Here is a 17,646-nt window from a genome sequence, read left to right as displayed (position 1 = left end):
AAATTTTGTGTGTAAAACATGGAGCATGTGGGGGTGAAAAGTCTCCAGGAGCCTCCCTGTGTCTGAGCTCTGAGCGCAGGGCTATATCTCCGCCCCACGATTTCCCTCCTGTGGGTTTGGCTGGGCAGGTGGAGCCTCCCCCATGACTGTTTCTGTTTGTTTCAGGGGCTATCAGCAGCAGGATGCCCATGAATTCATGCGCTACCTTTTGGACCACCTGCACTTGGAACTCCAGGGCGGTTTCAATGGTGTTTCCTGCTCACCAATTCTGCAGGAGAATTCTACCCTGTCTGCAAGTAACAAATGTTGCATGTAAGATTTTGTTTCCTTTGCTGTTTTAGGAGAACCTCAGATATTTCTGTTGGTGTTATTGTTAGATTTATAATGGAAGGCGGAGAGTTTTCCTTAATCTTTGCTGAAAATGTTTGCTCTTGAACTTTGTGACCAGTGGACTGGCTGGCACATGCCTCTCATTTCCAGACCAGAGGCATCTTGTATTTGCATCTTGGTGTAGTTCTGATTGTTATTTGGGATAGATCATTTTAAAACTTGAAAAAAAAAAAAGAAAATATTTGTACAATTTAGCACTTAAAAGTTTTCTTCCAAATGTACTGAAGAATGGCTCAAAGACTTAATTTTCATATATTAAAAGTAATTATAGCCCTAACTGGTTTGGCTCAGTGGATAGAGCGTCGGCCTGCGGACTGAAAGGTCCCAGGTTGGATTCCAGTCAAGGGCATGTACCTTGGATGCAGGCACATCCCCAGTAGGAGGTGTGCAGGAGGCAGCTGATCGATGTTTCTCTCTTATCGATGTTTCTAACTCTCTATCCCTCTCCTGTCCTCTCTGTAAAAAATCAATAAAATATATTTTTTTAAAAAAAAGGGTGGGCGAAGGTCAATGGGGAAAAAAAGGAGATATATGTACTACTATATGTAATATTTTAAACAATAAAAAAAGAAGAAAAAATAAAATGTGCTCAAGGGAAAAAAAGTAATTATATTTGTTCACTAAAAACAAAGGCTTAAAATATTTGAATGTGAATTTTCCTAATGCCTCATTTTGGACTTGAATTTTCTTTAAGTATATCTGTTCTTGATTGAAATTGAGGAATTCGTAAGTTCTTGAAGATTTTTCTTACCTCTCGATATGAATAAAATAAACCTTTTGTATTGCTTTTTCAAGTACTAATAACCCAGAATAGACATTGAGATTATTACGTTTATTTTGCTTGAGAAATAGCTGTTTTATGATATTTGAACCTGGATATTAGTTAATTGTAGTTTTCTTCTGTTTGTATTTTTGAAAAGTTTGTGTTGACCTATGTAGGAAAAGGATTTATAAGACCAACTCCCAAAAGAAAGAAAGAGTAGGATATATATAGAGGTTGTTGTAGTATTGCCTGGAAGTTGCTAAGTCTGATTTAGTAAGATAAGGTCTTTTTAATGACTAAACAGCCTTACAGATAATCTGGCTGTGTCAGAGAAGGGTAACCAATATGAATTTCCATACTTCTCAAAATGTTTGACCTTCCAGGTCCTAGTTAGCTATGGTTTCAGTTAGAATCTAGTACAGAAAGGGAAGGACCTGCCTGCAGGTGTGGCTCAGTGGTTGAGTGTCGACCCAAGAATCAAGAGGTTGCTAGTTCAATTCCTGGTCAGGGCACATGCCTGGGTTGCGAGCTCAATATCGATGTTTCTCTCTCATCAACTTTTCTATCTCTCTATCCTTCTCCCTTCCTCTCTCTCTAAAATCAATAAAAAAATTTTTTTTAATTAAAAAAAAAAAGAAAAGGAATTACCTATGTCTGGGAGAATTGTTCTTGCTGCTAGCACCAAATTAAAAATAGTATTAAATGAAAAATTTTGTTTCATATTTTAACTTGATTGGTATCCTTTTCTCAGAGGCAGAAATGATAAAAGAAGGACTACACTGAGTTTAAATGTTCTGCTTTGAAATAAAGTGGTTTCTCTTTAAATTAAAGGCAGCATTGTATGTGAGTCAGTATGAAAGGATCAGTCAGAGTCTCTTTATTTTCAGTAGTTATTTTTTGGGTATGCCTTTTGTTTATGACACACATACTAAACCTAACACCTGAAATGGCCATTGTGTTCTACAGTTCCCAATATATCTTCCCTTTCTGTTTAACTTCTAAACAAAAGCCAAATATCTTATGAACAACTTAAAAAAATAATAAAGCTGCAATATATTTCTTTTTCCGGTAAAGGAAGGAAACCAAAGGAAGCAAACATTTAAAATAATAGAATTGCCTATCTCATCACTGCAGTTGATTCAGAACAGTTCAGAAAGTACAGCTCAGTGTATTAGGAGCATTATTGATTGCAAGTGTCAGAAAGCACCTCAAATTTCTATTAACATAGAAGCATTTACTGGCTGAAGTTAGCTGTATAAGTGCACAAAGGGTGATATGTATGTGTGTGTTGTAGTACTATTAATGACAGCAAAATGTTGAAACAACCTCAGTATTCATTAATATTATATTGGTTAAGTTAAGAGCAAGAGCATAGTGTTAAGAACAGCTGCTTAGGCCAGACTAGCTGTGTGACCTTGGGCCAGGTTACTTAACCTTTTGGACTTCAGCTTCCTGGTCTGTGAAATGGAGATAATCATGTCTACTTCATAGAGTTGTTGTGTGAGTCAACTGAGTTAATAAATACAAAGTACTTAGAATGGTGCTTTGCATGTGCTATTATGATAGCACTAGAGGCCTGGTGCATGGATTTGTGCACCAGTGGGGTCCCTCGGCGTGGCCTGTGGGGATTGGGCTGAAACTGGCAGTCCAATGCTGCCTGCCACTCCTGCCTGCCACTCCCGCTCATCCTGGCCCTGCTGCGCCTGCTACGGGCTCGCGCCCAGTCCCAATTGGGAGAGCCGTGAGCCCTGTGTCTGGTGCCCATTGGTCAGCTGAGTGGTACTCCCACTGTGGGAGCACATTGACCACCAGGGGGCAGCGTCTGCCACCTGATGGTCAGTGCACGTCATAGCGACTGGTCGTTCGGTCGCGTAGGCTTTTATATATATATAGATGCTCTCACTACTGCACTTTCTCAGTTATTCTTGTGTTCATTCTATGTGCATACTGTGGCTTGCCACGCAGCTGTCAAAAAAGTGGGGTACATGTTCAAAATATGTATTTAAGGAAATAAGAGCAAAAAGCAGGTATGATCCTAATTATTGAAGGGCTTTCTTTTTGGTAAGCACTTGCCTAAATGCACTATACATACATAACTCATTTCATCTTCACACCAGGCCTCTGAGGGAAATAGACATTGTTGCTGTTTTACATTTGATGAAGTTGAGGCAACAAGAGGTTCACTAACATTAGGGCAATTGTTTTTTTTTGTGTTTTTTTTTTTATTAAAACAGTGTATTCTTGATCTCCACAAAGGAATCCTATCTAATAAAAGAGTCTACACCCACAAGCCACGCCCACCAGCCAATCAGGAGCGAGTATGCAAATTAACCCAACCAAGATGGCTGCAGCCATGGAGAGAGCAGGGGGCTTGGGTTTCCCAGGCAATGGAGGAAGCCAAGCTTTCCGCCTGCCCTGGTGGGCCCACGCCTCCGCTACAAAGTTTCAATTATAGAACATAAATAAATCCCAACAAAAATGGCGGCAGCCACGGAGCTGGAGAGAGCAGAAGGCTTGAGTTGCCCCCCGGTGATGGAGGAAGCCAAGCTTCCCTGCCGCCCTGGCGGGCCCAGGCCTCCGCTCAAGGCTACAAAGTTTCAATTATAGAAGATACATAAATCCCAACAAAAATGGCTGCAGCCATGGAGTGAACAGGAGGCTTGGCTCCGCTCAAGGCTACAAAGTTTCAATTGTAGAAGATAAATAAACCCCAGATACCAGGGCCTCCGCTTGGGTCACCGGGGGGGCGTGGCCAGCCTGCAAACCACCACAGGCCCCTCACCCAGGCCACCCACGCCCCAAGGGAACCCCCACCCTGATCCAGGACACCCTTCAGGGCAAACCAGCTGGCCCCCACCCGAGCACCAGGCCTCTATCCTATCTAATAAAAGTGGTCAATCCTATGCAGATTGACCACTCCAACACACAAGATGGCTGCCCCCATGTGGACACAAGATGGCCGCCAGAAGATGGCCAGCAGGGGAGGGCAGTTGAGAGGGACCAGGTCTGCAAGGGAGGGCAGTTGGGGGTGATCAAACCTGCAGGGGAGGGCAGTTAGGGGTGACCAGGCCGGCAGAGGAGGGAAGTTGGGGGTGACCAGGCCTGCAGGGAAGGGAAGTTGGGGGTGACCGGGCCTGCAGGGAAGGGCAGTTGGGGGGGACCCAGGCCTGCAGGGGAGAGCAGTTGGGGGGGACCAGGCCTACAGGCGAAGGCAGTTAGGGGTGACCAGGCCTGCAGAGGAAGGCAGTTATGGGCAATCAGGCTGGCAGGGGAGCAGTTAGGCATCAATCAGGCTGGCAGGGGAGTGGTTAGGGGGTGATCAGGCTGGCAGGCAGAAGCGGTTGGGGCAATCAGGAAGGCAAGCAAGCAAGCAGTTGGGAGCCAGCAGTCCTGGATTGTGAGAGGGATTGTGAGAGGGATCCTACCTGGATCGGGCCTAAACGGGCAGTCAGACATCCCTTGAGGGGTCCCAGATTGGAGAGGGTGCAGGCTGGGCTGAGGGACAACCCCCCTCCCCCGTGCAAGAATTTCGTGCACCGGGCCTCTAGTCCTATATAATCCTATATAATAAAACCCTAATATGCAAATTGACCCAACAGCGGAATGACTGGTGAAACGACTGGTCGCTATGATGCTCACTGACCACCAGGGGGAAGATGCTCAATGCAGCTCCTGCGTTGAGCATCTGCCCCCTGAAAGGGAGGCGACTGGCGGTGGGGATCGGGGGGCAGGGCTAGCCAGCGGGCGGCGCCAGGCCGCCAGCTAAGGCAGGTGCCAATGGGGGGCCCCCCAGTTGCCCCGCCCACCAGTTATCCCACAGATCGGCCCTGATCGCTGGCCAGGCCTGGGGACCCTACCCTATATATTGGGAACAGTCTCTTAGATTTAAAAATTAAAACCTGGCAAGGCTGCTGTAACACTGAAAAAACAGGATGATGCAGCAATGACATACATGGATTCTGGCTTGTACGTATTGTGGTCAGCCCTGATTCTGACACTTATAACTGTGTGACAAAGCCAATTATTTAACTTCTCTCTGCTTCAGGTTTTCTACCCATAAGATGGGGGAAATGGTACTACTGCCTCAGAAGGATCATGTTATGTACTACTTTTTATAATCAGGGCAAAAAAATGTAGCCGCCCATACAACAGCAAGATGCCTTTCACCTGTATGGAAAGTATGGTCACTGGTGCATGCAGCATCCCGGATTGTGAGAGTGATGTCCAACTGTTGGTTTATGCCCTATGGGGATCAGGCCTAAACCAGCAGTCGGACATCCCCCGAGGGCGCAGGCCGGGCTGAGGGGACCCCCCCCCCTCGTGTACGAATTTCGTGCACTGGGCCTCTAGTTATTTATAATATTTTAAGTGAGCTTTTTAAGTCTCGTTGACAGTAACTAACATTCAGCACTTCAATTGTGAAGTCAGAACTCCCCCAGTAATTACTAAATAAGTATTAAGTTTCTTCTTTTTCCCCAAACCTGACAGATGACCATCTGAAAAATGGAAATCTACTTCCGATTGAGGTAGTGGTTCAAAGTAAAGGAATTGAGAGCTCCCTGTAAGATGAGAGGCCTTGCAAAGACTCAAATATAAGGCGGTTCCCGCTTTTCTTCGGCATATAATTCTGGGGAAGGTGTTCTCTGGCCCTGAGTGTGACTCCTGTTAGGAGTGGCAAATGTCTAGTGTCGGTTAATGTTGGAGAAAGTAGTGAATTGGAAGACAGCTTGGGGGGAAGGCCAAACAATGGCTTAACTCTTTTATTTATAATACATTTATATAGATTTAAAGTTTTTGCATTATTTTGTAATTTAAATATAAATTACTTTCTTTTTTTTACTGAGATGTTTTCTTATGTGATTTTCTTTAGAAATGGAGCATCTACAGTTGTCACGGCTATATTTGGAGGCATTCTCCAAAATGAGGTTAACTGCCTTATATGTGGGACAGAATCTAGAAAGTTTGATCCATTCCTAGGTAAGACATATTTGGTATGTGGAGATATGATATTGTATTAAAATAACTTTATTTCCTTTGAAAATTAAGACAGTGGAGATAAATCATTAAAAATACATCATTTGGCCGAAACCGGTTTGGCTCAGTGGATAGAGCGTCGGCCTGTGGACTGAAATGTCCCAGGTTCAATTCCGGTCAAGGGCATGTACCTTGGTTGCAGGCACATCCCCAGTGGGAGGTGTGCAGGAGGCAGCTGATCGATGTCTCTCTCTCATCGATGTTTCTAGCTCTCTTATCCCTCTCCCTTCCTCTCTGTAAAATATCAATAAAATATATTTAAAAAAAAATACATCATTTGCCCTAACCAGTTTGGCTCAGTGGATATAGAGCATTGGCCTGCAGACTGAAGGGTCCCAGGTTTGATTCCGGCCAAGGGCACATGGCTGGGTTGTGGGCTCAATCCCCAGTAGGGGGCGTGCAGGAGGCAGCTGATCAGTGATTCTCTCTCATCATCTCATCATTGATGTTTCTATCTCTCCCTCCCTCTCCCTTCCGCTCTGAAATGAATAAAGGAATATGTATTTTTAAAAAAAATTTTTTTGAAATTACTTTTTGAGTTATATGACTTTAACAGTTGTTTTCCTATTTCCTTTTAAGACCTTTCATTAGATATTCCAAGTCAGTTCAGAAATAAGCGCTCTAAGAATCAAGAAAATGGACCAGTTTGTTCATTAAGAGGTAAGATATTAATGTCTTAGAATTCTTTTTTCCCTCTGAAATACCCGAATATATTTGTAAGTTCCATCACTATATGCTGTGTTGTTAATCACTTTAATGAATTTGTGTTATAACTTAACAAAAATCAAACCTGCATGTCTCTTCCTGTCCAAAAAAATTCAGTTTAATAAGAATGCCTTTCAGAGATAGTAGGTCAAGCATAAAACATTTCTCATTTTTCTCTTTTAAAAGTGAAAGTTCATAACAAAACCTTTTCTGACCTAATGAAATAGAATTATTCTATGGGTATCCCACTAGAATCCACAGGAAGAAAGAACACTCAGCAAAGTTTTATGAATTATGGTGTTATTTATGCTTTTGTATGACAAATAGTGTGAGAAATCTGTTGATACTACCATTGGTTAAACATAGTCCCTACTTTTAATTGCAAGAATATTAAAATTTACATTTACTTTGCAAGATTTTGAACAACTTTTTTCCTTGATGAGTATTAACTACTTTAGTCAAGGCAAGAGACCTATCCTTCACCAGCCACTATAATGACTAATTGTTCTTTTTAGTCATAAAACGAAGAAACTAGGATAGAAAAAAGAGGACCTAGTACATGTTCTATCATTAAGCAACTGTACACGAAATTTGTGCACGGGGGGAGGGTGTCCCTCAGCCCGGCCTGCATGCTCTCACATTTCGGGACATCCCTCTTACAATCTGGGACCATAATTTCTGCCCTAAATTGTATGTTGACTAAAAGTAATTCTTTTCCCTTCAACTGTTTTAGGGAGTATTGTCACAATTATAGTTAGACTAGAGGCCCAGTGTACAAATTCGTGCATGGGTGGGGTCGGACTGGCCCGGCCCCAATCCACCCCGATTAGGGCCAGGCCTGTTGGGAGGAGGAGATGGTGGGAGGTTGGCCAGCCCGCTGGCCCTGATCGGGCCTGATCACCGCCAGGTTGGCTGGGGAGAGGGGCCGAGGACGATTGGCCAGCCAGCCCCACCCCCAAATGGGGTGGGTGGCCAATTGGATGCCAGCGGCCTGGGGGAGGGGCCATGGGTGGTTGGCCTGCTGTCCTTGCCCCTGATGGGAGTGGGGGGCCGATAGGGAGCAGAGCTGACTGGGGGTAGGGGCTGTGGGCCTACCTGGGTGGTGGGAGCTTATTAGGAACAGGGCCGGCCGGAGGGAGGGGCTGCAGGAGGTTGGACGGCCGGCCCCACCTCCTATTGGGGTAGGTGGGGCGATCAGGGTGGGGATGGCTGGGGGGAGGGGCAGCGGGAGGTTGGCTGGCCGGCCCCACCCCTGATCGGCCATTCGCTGGCCGCAGTGGGTGTCATAGCGACTAGTCGTTACAGTTGTTACCTGTTCCGGTCGCTGGCTTTTTAGATAGATAGGCAGGAAGGTTTTGTGTTTGGTTTTTTTTTTAAAGAAGAGATTTGAAAACTGCACTGCCTTGTATGGCAACCATAGTTGCATGTGGTTATCAAAATGCAATTAAAATGAAATTTAAAATTTTTCGTTGCTCACCTGCACTAGCCATATTTTACGTGTTCAATAACCATGTGGCTATTGGCTATGGTATTCAACAGCACAGATGCAGAACATTTCCATTATTGCAGAAAATTCTACTGGACAGCACTGCTCTAGAATCAACTTATCCAAGTAAAAATATAGCTGTTTGGGGAGGGGCAAGCTTCTCTGTGTGACAGGTGCATTGTGCGGCATTTGGCTTGTTAAATAGGAGCAGTGGAGTCTTGCTCGTAGAACTGTTGCTCAGGTAGTTTCTGGAAACCTCTCAGCGGATGACTGTCAAAGGCACTGGACTATGAGAAACAAGAGCAAACCAACCCTCATAGATGCTTTCAGTTTGTTCCCACCTGTGTGAGTGCTGATTGTCTCTGTTGAACAGGAGTACAGAAGAAGTTTAAGGAAGCCCTATCCACTCCACTTCCCCCCAATATATAGGCTATTGTGTGTTTCTCCAAAACTGTTTTTGGCTTGAGATCAATTTTTTTAAATATAACAATATACTTGTTATCAGATATACTTTATATTTGTAGCATGTGAATACAGGTGAACTTAATCTATAATAATAAAAGCATAATATGCTAATTAGACCAGACAGCCGAATGACCTTCCGGATGTCATTCCAGACGTCCTTCCTGATGAAGCCGTGGCAGGGGGGCTGAGGCAGAGATGGTTAGGGGTGATCAGGCAGGCAGGCGAGCAGTTAGGGGTGATCAGGCAGGCAGAGGGATTAGGGGCAATCAGGCAGGCAGGCAGAGTGGTTAGGGGCGATGAGGCAGGCAGGTGAGTGGTTAGGGGTGATTAGGCAGGCAGGCAGAAGCAGTTAGGGGCAACAGGCAGGCAGGCGAGCATTTAGGGGTGCTCAGGCAGGAAGAGTGGTTAGGGGCGATCAGGCAGGCAGTGAGTGGTTAGGGGCAATCAGGCAGGCAGGCAGAGTGGTTAGGGGCAATCAGGCAGGCATGCAGAGTGGTTAGGGACAATCCGGCAGGTAGAGTGGTTAGGGGCAATCAGGCAGGCGAGCAGTTAGGAGCCAGCGGTCCCAGATTGTAAGAGGGATGTCCCGAAATGTGAGAGCATGCAGGCCGGGCTGAGGGACACCCTCCCCCCCGTGCACAAATTTCGTGCACCAGGCCTCTAGTCAAAATAAATATTATTTGATCAGTTAGAGGGAATCAGTAAAAATTAAATTATTAAAGGAATTAGAGAGCCCAAAACTATATAATCTAAATTGGATTGACTTTATTTTGAAATTTCTCCAATAAGAACAGTATTAATATTGGCATTAGTTAAAAAAAAATACTGTTCCTTGATATAAATATGTGGGTATATATTTAAAAAGTATTTCCTAATATTTAACAAAACACAGTAAATCCAGATGATCTTTGGTGGAAGCCCCAAGAGACACTGGTTTGTTCAGGCTTCTTTCCTTTTTTTTTTTTTTTTTTTTTTTTTTGCTGTGTCCCCCGCCCTCGCACCTCCCAGCCCGAATTGGTCATATTCATGGTTCTCTGTAGCATTGCACTTATTAACCATCCCAGATGCTTCAATACTAACCTTCCTTTCTTAAGAACATCCTGGAGAGTGCATGACACAGCTTAGGTCAGGGGTGGGCAAACTTTTTGACTCGAGGGCCACAATGGGTTCTTAAACTGGACCGGAGGGCCGGAACAAAAGCATGGATGGAGTGTTTGTGTGAACTAATATAAATTCAAAGTAAAGGAGCGGAGGGGAGAGCAAGAGAACCGGATAGAACAGCCGGATCCAGCCCGAGGGCCGTAGTTTGCCCACGGCTGGCTTAGGTGGTTGATTGGTACTACAAACAAGAAAATTGGCAAATGGAGGTAATAAACTTGAAACAAACATTTATAACATATATGAGAAAGAGTACTTGGGCAAAGTATATTAAGAAGAAAAAATGCAAATGGTCACTTTAACATCTGAAAAATGTCTCACATTTTCAAGTATAAATAAAACAAAATTGGTCAAAATGATAATAGAGCCGTTGTTAGTGAAAATTTTTGAAAGTGGGTTCTCATATTGATGTTAGAAGTATAAATTGGTACGGTTTTTGGAGGGTAGTGATCATTTTTAATAGGCATTTCCTTAGACATAGTAATTTCACTTGCAGATGTGAACAGTAACATATGTAAATGATATTCATTGGAGCATTCTTTGTTACTGCAAAAAATCAGAAACAATTTATATGCCCAACAGTAGGGCATTGGCTCACTAAATTATACTATGTAGCAATTAAGAAATCTAAAGTTGATGAATAGCCCAGGCACAGAAAGATAAATACAAAATATTGTAGAATAAAACACTCCATGGATGTATGTATATTGAATTAATCCATTTGTATAAGATAAAAAAAATATTCATATGAACATTAAAATTCTTGAACAGCATACACTGTCTGTTCACAGTGATTATCTTAAGGAATGGGATTCAGGAATAAATGGAATTGTGACTTCTTTTTTGTGTTCTTTTATATTGTTTGAATTTTTTAACTTGTGTCACCTTTATAATTAGGTATTTATTTGAGAGGAATAAAAATGTGGATTAATTCATGCATACTTCCAAATTACTGCTTTGCTAAATTAAATTTACATAATACATAAAAATGACTTAATAACTTCAACAAATCAGTTTTATTCCTTGCTTTCCATAGGAATCCTATTTAACAGTTAATATAATATAGAGGACTGACACTTGTGAAACATATGCCCTGAAACCTTTGAGAATCTTAGGAGTTTCAAAAACCACCAAGACATTTTTTTCCCCCTAATGAAATACAAATGAAAATTTAAGCAGTTTCTTGAGGTCCTTAATGAGAGAAGTGAAGGTCAGTAGAGAACAGCAAAGCTTTGCTGAGATGTAACTGTGGGTACCTACTAGAGATAATTCACTTACATATATAAGCTTTGAGTCAAAAAATTGATATTTGTGCTGCTGCAAAATATTACTCTATTTACAGGGGTCCTCAAACTTTTTAAACAGGGGGCCAGTTCACTGTCCCTCAGACCGTTGGAGGGCTGGACTATAGTTAAAAAAAAAAACTATGAACAAATTCCTGTGCGCACTGAGGACCCGGGACAAGTCGGCTGCTAAGCAGGACAGGCAGCGGCACCTGGCGGGCCGGATAAATGTCCTCGGCGGGCCGCATGTGGCCCGCGGGCTGTAGTTTGAGGACGCCTGTGTACATTCAGGGTCAGACTTTTGAAATATTTAAAACTAGAGGCCCAGTGCCTGAAATTCATGCACTCAGTTGGCGGGGGCGTTCCTCAGCCCGGCCTGTGCCCTCTTGCAGTCTGGAGCCCTGTGGTCGATTGCCCTGCAGAGGGAGGCCCCGCCCACCCGCCTCAGCCCTCAGGTTGGTTGCCTGGGCCTCCCTCTTTGGGGCGATTGATCGCAGAGCCCCCCTCCCCCATCCTGATCAGTCGTTCTGAAGAGGGTGGCCTGGACCTTCCTCTGTGGGGCAATCATGGGGCGATGGTGGGGCCCCCCTGACCAATCGCATCACGCCCGTCTTGGCTGGCCTGACGCCAGTGCGTGTCATAGCATGGTCATCTGGATGGTTGTTCTGCTGTTGGGCTGTTCAGTTATTTGCATATTACACTTTTATTATTATAGAAGGCAACTGTCAAATCTATGAGTGTAGAGGAGATGCTGTATTGAGGCAATCTTCCTCTTAAAGAGATATGTGTGGATATGTTTTCATAATGGTTTTCCTTATTACAAACAAGGAAAATTCAAAAGAGTGCAGAGAGGAAAATAAATACCCATTCCTTATAAGCCCACTGTCCAAAAATACCATGATTAAGAATATTTCTGTTTAAAAACGGATTTAAAAGCTGTTTTATAAAGGGGCAGCAGTTGGAACTTTTTAGGAAAAAAACTTATGTTTTGTGTTTTGTTTTTTAACCCATAGAAACCATTACAAATGTGCATTAGGTTTTCAGAAGAGCTTAAGAAGCTTTTAAAAACCCAGATGAAGGTGACTGTGGTAGTTCCGCACTAGCTCAGCGAGAATGTATGATGTTGCTTCTTTGTTGAAATTCCCTAGTGGCTGCCCCCGGCACACCAGCCTTCTGACCTGATGCAGCTGACAGTGAGGCTGCTTCATTGTCTGGGTACAGTAGCAGTTGTGGGGTTCCTGAGCCTGTTGTAGCCGCAGGGAGAGGTGTGAAAAGAAAAAAAAAAAAAGGGCTCCTAGAGGCAGCTGGGCCACCATTTTTTAAACTGAGTGCTTGAAAAACCAGGCTCAGTTTGTATTGCTTTTTTGACATGCTTGGATGGGCCTTTCATTCTGTTTTGGTTTATCACATGACCTCACATGAAAAGGAGGAAACACTGCGCTATCTTATGTAAATAGGCTGTGGGACCACTTTGTGGTCACCCTGTAAGTCTTAGCTTCTCAAAAAGGTAGAAGGAAGAAAATGTTGGGAAGCAAGAAATGCTGGGGGACGGTGAGAAGCTGAGGGACAGAAGGTTGCTGGAGGAAGGGGACTTCATTAGCAGAAAAGGAGCAGGTGATGCAGGGCCTGGTGCTTGCACCTTTTAGCTATTGTGAACAATGCTGTTTTGAACATAAATGTACAAATGCCTGTTTGAGTCCCTGCTTTCAGTTCTTTGGAGTGTAGACCTAGGAGTGGAATTGCTAGATCATATGGTAATTCTATGTTTAACTTTTTGAGGAACCACCACACTGGTTTCCTCAGTGGCTGCACCATCTGACATTCTCATCAGCAATGCATGAGGGTTCTAATTTCTCCACATTCTAGTTACATGTTATTTCCCATTTTTTGGTTTTTTTTAATAATAACCATCATGAGTGTAAAATGTATCTCATTGTGTCTTGTTTATTTTTTAAACTTTATATCTTTTTTATTTTTTAATCCTCACCCGAGGATATTTTTCCATTGATTTCATTTTTTAAAATATATTTTTATTTATTTCAGAGAGCAAGGGAGAGAGAGGGGGGGGGGTGGGGAGAGAAACGTCAATGATGAGAGAGAATCATTGATCGGCTGCCTCCGGCATGCCCCCTACTGGAGATCTAGCCCGCAGGCTGACGCTCTATAAACGGAGCCAAACCAGCTAGGACTCATTGTGGTTTTGATTTGCATTTCCTAATGATTAATGAAGTTGAGTATCTTTTCTAGTGCATGTTAGCCATTTGTATATCTTTGCTGGAGAAATGTCTGTTCAAGTACTTTACCTATTTTTTAATTGGGTGTTTTTTAAAGTAAACCATCCAAGCATTTTTATTCATTAATATTCATAAATACAGCAGCTTCATTAGAGGCTAGATAAGTAAATATTTTAGGTTTGCCCAGCCGGCATGGCTCAGTGGTTGAGCATTGACCTATGTAACAAGAGGTCAGGGCACATGCCAGGGTTTCAGGGGTGCAGGAAGCAGCTGATCAATGATTCTCTCTCTCTTCCTCTCTGAAATCAATAAAAATATTTTTTTAAAAAATATTTTAGGTTTTATAAAGGTCCATGTCCCAACTACTCAACCCTGCTGTTGTAGCATCAAAGCAGCCAGACAATGTATAAAGGAGTGGGTGTTGCTGTGCTCCAGCAGAACTTTATTTACAAAACCCGAGGTGGCTGGTTGTGGCCTGGAGCCACAGTTTACCAAGCTCCCGACCACACATCTTTTTTAAAAGTAGATGGATAGATAGGTAGATATGTGGTCTATCCAAGGGATTGAAAGTAGTCTGGAAAAGAGGATTCGTTGCAGTACAGGAGGAAGATCGATAAGTGGCCTTCTGTAATCTATGTTTATTTTCTAATAAGTTATGACTTTGAAACTGCTTGATCTAAAGTTGATTTTTTTATGAACTTTGTAAGAAAATTGCTGTTTGAACCTTGATTTCATTAGGGGAACCATATTTTTAAATCAGAATTATTCAGACTATCTCATTAACAACAGCAAACCCAACAACAATAATACCAACTAAAAAAATACCATCTGTCATTAATTGATCATTACCAAATGTCAGACATGATGCCAGGCACTTTGTACACATTATTTGTCTCCCGTACAGCAGTTCTTCACAGTAGGTATTATTGTTGTTATTTTTTTATCTTCATTTTGTAACTGAGGAGAGCTGACTTTTCCACAGTTACACATAGCTAATAAAGCTGAGATTTGAGCCTAAGTTGCTCGCTTTCAAAGTTCAGTCTTTTTCTACAGTACACTGCCTCTATTAAAGGCTTCCTGATGTAATGCTGCCAAAATCAATTTGGTTTTAGATTGTCTTCGCAGTTTTACCGACCTAGAAGAGCTTGATGAGACAGAGTTATATATGTGCCACAAATGCAAAAAGAAACAAAAGTCCACTAAAAAGTTTTGGATTCAAAAACTACCCAAGGTAAGTGTTGAGTTTCAAATTCTAATGCAGTTTCAAGGGAACAGTGTTTTTATGACTAATGAAAAGCAAATTGTTTCTGTAACTTTATGTAATCTCTCCTGTATTAGTCTCTAGTGTTTTCAGTAAAAGCTAAATAAACCCTCTGATAAGGCGTACTTAAATGTGTCCACATCATAGTTTGCAGTGTGTGGAGGGGAGAGAGGTTCCCACTGCACCAGCTGGGTGACCTACACTCCAACTCAATTCTGACACTAGCTGAAGGGAAACATCAGGTTAAGGGCTCAGTCCCATGACCGTCCTCCACTTCAGAGCCAGTCATAAGCCCAGGTTGCTACTTTAGGTTTCTGACCTACACATTGGAGGTTATCATAATCCCTCCCCCCCCCCTCCCCTGCACTTAGATGCCTATTCTTCTGATTGGTTATAAATCAGAGGTTTCCAACCTCCCTCCTTGGGTTCCATTAATTGGCTAGAGCAGCTCACAGAAGTGAGGAAACCTGTTGACTCGCTAGGTTACTGATGTATTACCAAGGGCAGAAATCAACCACCAGGTGAAGAGATGCATAGGGTGAGGTTCCAAAGGACCTCCTGTCTTGTGGAGTTTGGGGCCCAGCATGGGGCATATGAAAGAAAGCATTCTGGTTCCCCAACCTGGAACTCACCAGGTGCCCTCGTGACATAGGCATGACTGATTAAATTACTGGCCATTGGCCATTGATTCAACTTCCAATCCCTCTACCCTGCCCTGAGATCAGGGAGGTACGGCCCTCATCCTAAAGTGAGTCACCTCATTCACATAACAAAAGACCTTTATCACTCTCATCACTTAGGAAATTCTAAGAGTTTTAGGAGCCATATACCAGAAAAGGGAACTACGACCAAGTAATACATTTCATTATTACAAATCACATTATCACAATAGTATGTGCATGGAAGAAAGCAATGTCAAGGATCAAAGGATAAACTGATAAGCCACCTAAAATATTTGATAGACAGTTAACCAAGTAGTTTGTTTACAATCTTTGCCTTTGTTTCTGATCCAGGTGCTATGCTTACATTTGAAAAGATTTCATTGGACAGCATATTTAAGAAACAAGGTTGACACATATGTAGAGTTTCCACTGAGAGGTCTAGACATGAAATGCTACTTACTAGAGGTAAGGTAATACCATTGTTGGCTGATGAGAAGGCGGCTCTTCAGTAAAATTAAGTCTTCACTGACACAGGGTAGAGGTCATTGAGGTGGGAGATACGGATGCCACTGACCACTGCCCCTAACTCAGTCCTGGGATGCCTTCTCCCTTGTCCGCAGCCTGAGAACAGTGGCCCTGAGAACTGCCTGTACGACCTCGCCGCTGTGGTGGTGCACCATGGTTCCGGGTGAGTATGTCAGCGGGCTGGTCCCGGTTAGGAATAGCACCACTCTTGATAATTCTCCCCAAACTCCCTAAAAAATATGGATTCAGGTACATTAAAGTGAGTGAAATAGAATTTTCCTTCAGTTTTGGTGTGAAAGAATATTCCTGCAAGAATGTTGTGAAGTGAAGGCACATAAAAGCTAAATGGAACGTGGTTTATTTGAGCCCAGCATCCAGAACCTAATCCGTTGTTCACAAATCCAGAGCATTCTTTACTCAAGTAATTTCCTTTGCCAGTTGATGTTTAAATAGGGAAAATGGAAAATTATTTATAACTTACTTCATGTCCTGTACTTCATTTTTTATTTTGTTGAATAATTCTTGATTATTTTTCTCCCTGAAAGTTTGGTCTGTTTGAGAATGACTATTTTACCTTCAGAAAACCACTATCTGTATTGAATATCCTTTTCCTCAGAACTTTGTACACTTTGCTCCATTGACTTCACCACTCAGAATTATAAACACGTCCACTACAATTCTGACTCTTTACTCCTTTTTATAAAAAATATTTTTTTATTGATTTCAGAGAGGAAGGGAGAGGGAGAGAGAAATAGAAACATCAATGATGAGAGAGATCATTGATTGGCTGTTTCCTGCAAGTCCTATACTGGGGATCGAGCCAGCAATCCGGGCATGTGCCCTGACTGGGAATCAAACCGTGACCTCCTGGTTCATAGGTTGGTGCTCAACCACTGAGCCACACTGACTGGGTGACTCACTTCTCTATAGGCAACCTGTTTTCTCTCTTTAGAAAGTTGTAGGATCCTCTGTCTTTGGTCTTAAGAAATAACATCAGATACATTCCTGCTTGATAGTTGATAAGGCACAGTCTTAGTCTGGTGTCTTCCAATAATGGGAATTTGTTTTTCCCACCCCATTCTCTCCTCTGGAACACCTCATCTGTTAAATGTATAGTAACTTTCTTGGATTTTTCACATATTTTAATGATTCTTTAATGTTTTCCATCTTTTTGTTCCTGAAGGTGGCCATAGCCCATTTTGCCAAATCAGCAATCTGCGTTACATCTCTCTCCAAATTAAAGATTTGCTCCTCCATGAATTTTTATATTGTGGAGATCACATTTTTTCTCATAACTGTTTCATAACATAACAGCCTGTTCTTGTTTTATGGTTGCAGTATCTTCTTGAAAACATTGGTACTAATTAGAATTTTTGAAGTTCTCTGGTTTTTTGCCTTCATTTCCTCAGTGGTTAATTACTATTTTTTTGTTTTTTCTGATACTTCTCTTTCATGTTATTTTTTCCCCTCTTGACTGATGATTTTGGGATATTTATTCAGAATCATAATAAATGATGAGATTGGTCATTATTGGTAAACTAGAGGCCCGGTGCACCAATTTGTGCACGGGTGGGGCCCTTCTGGGTGGCCTGCAGGGATCGGGCCAGAACCCACAGGCCAACGCCGCCTGTAGCTCTTACCTGCTGCTCCCACTCATGCCGGCCCCACTGCGCCTGCTGC

General features: G+C 42.7%; 1 protein-coding gene across 4 annotated transcripts in view; it reads left to right on the top strand.

Annotated features, from left to right (window-relative positions):
• USP3 (ubiquitin specific peptidase 3) overlaps nt 1-17,646 on the top strand; it is a 112,573-nt gene that overhangs the window by 90,674 nt on the left and 4,253 nt on the right. For 2 of the 4 annotated variants that reach the window (XM_080659775.1, XM_080659778.1), the window contains 6 exons: nt 166-312; nt 6,024-6,130; nt 6,767-6,847; nt 14,631-14,749; nt 15,793-15,906; nt 16,062-16,129. In XM_080659775.1, the coding sequence (XP_080515901.1) occupies nt 166-312; nt 6,024-6,130; nt 6,767-6,847; nt 14,631-14,749; nt 15,793-15,906; nt 16,062-16,129 (636 nt within the window). The remainder of the gene's footprint in view (nt 1-165; nt 313-6,023; nt 6,131-6,766; nt 6,848-14,630; nt 14,750-15,792; nt 15,907-16,061; nt 16,130-17,646) is intronic. The other 2 variants (XM_080659776.1, XM_080659777.1) reach the window with 2 other exon arrangements.

This window comes from Plecotus auritus (assembly GCF_963455305.1).
Source record: "Plecotus auritus genome assembly, chromosome: 1".
NCBI lineage: Eukaryota > Metazoa > Chordata > Mammalia > Chiroptera > Vespertilionidae > Plecotus > Plecotus auritus.
Note: the sequence above shows the minus strand (reverse complement) of the source record. Positions and strands in the feature narration are given on the sequence as shown.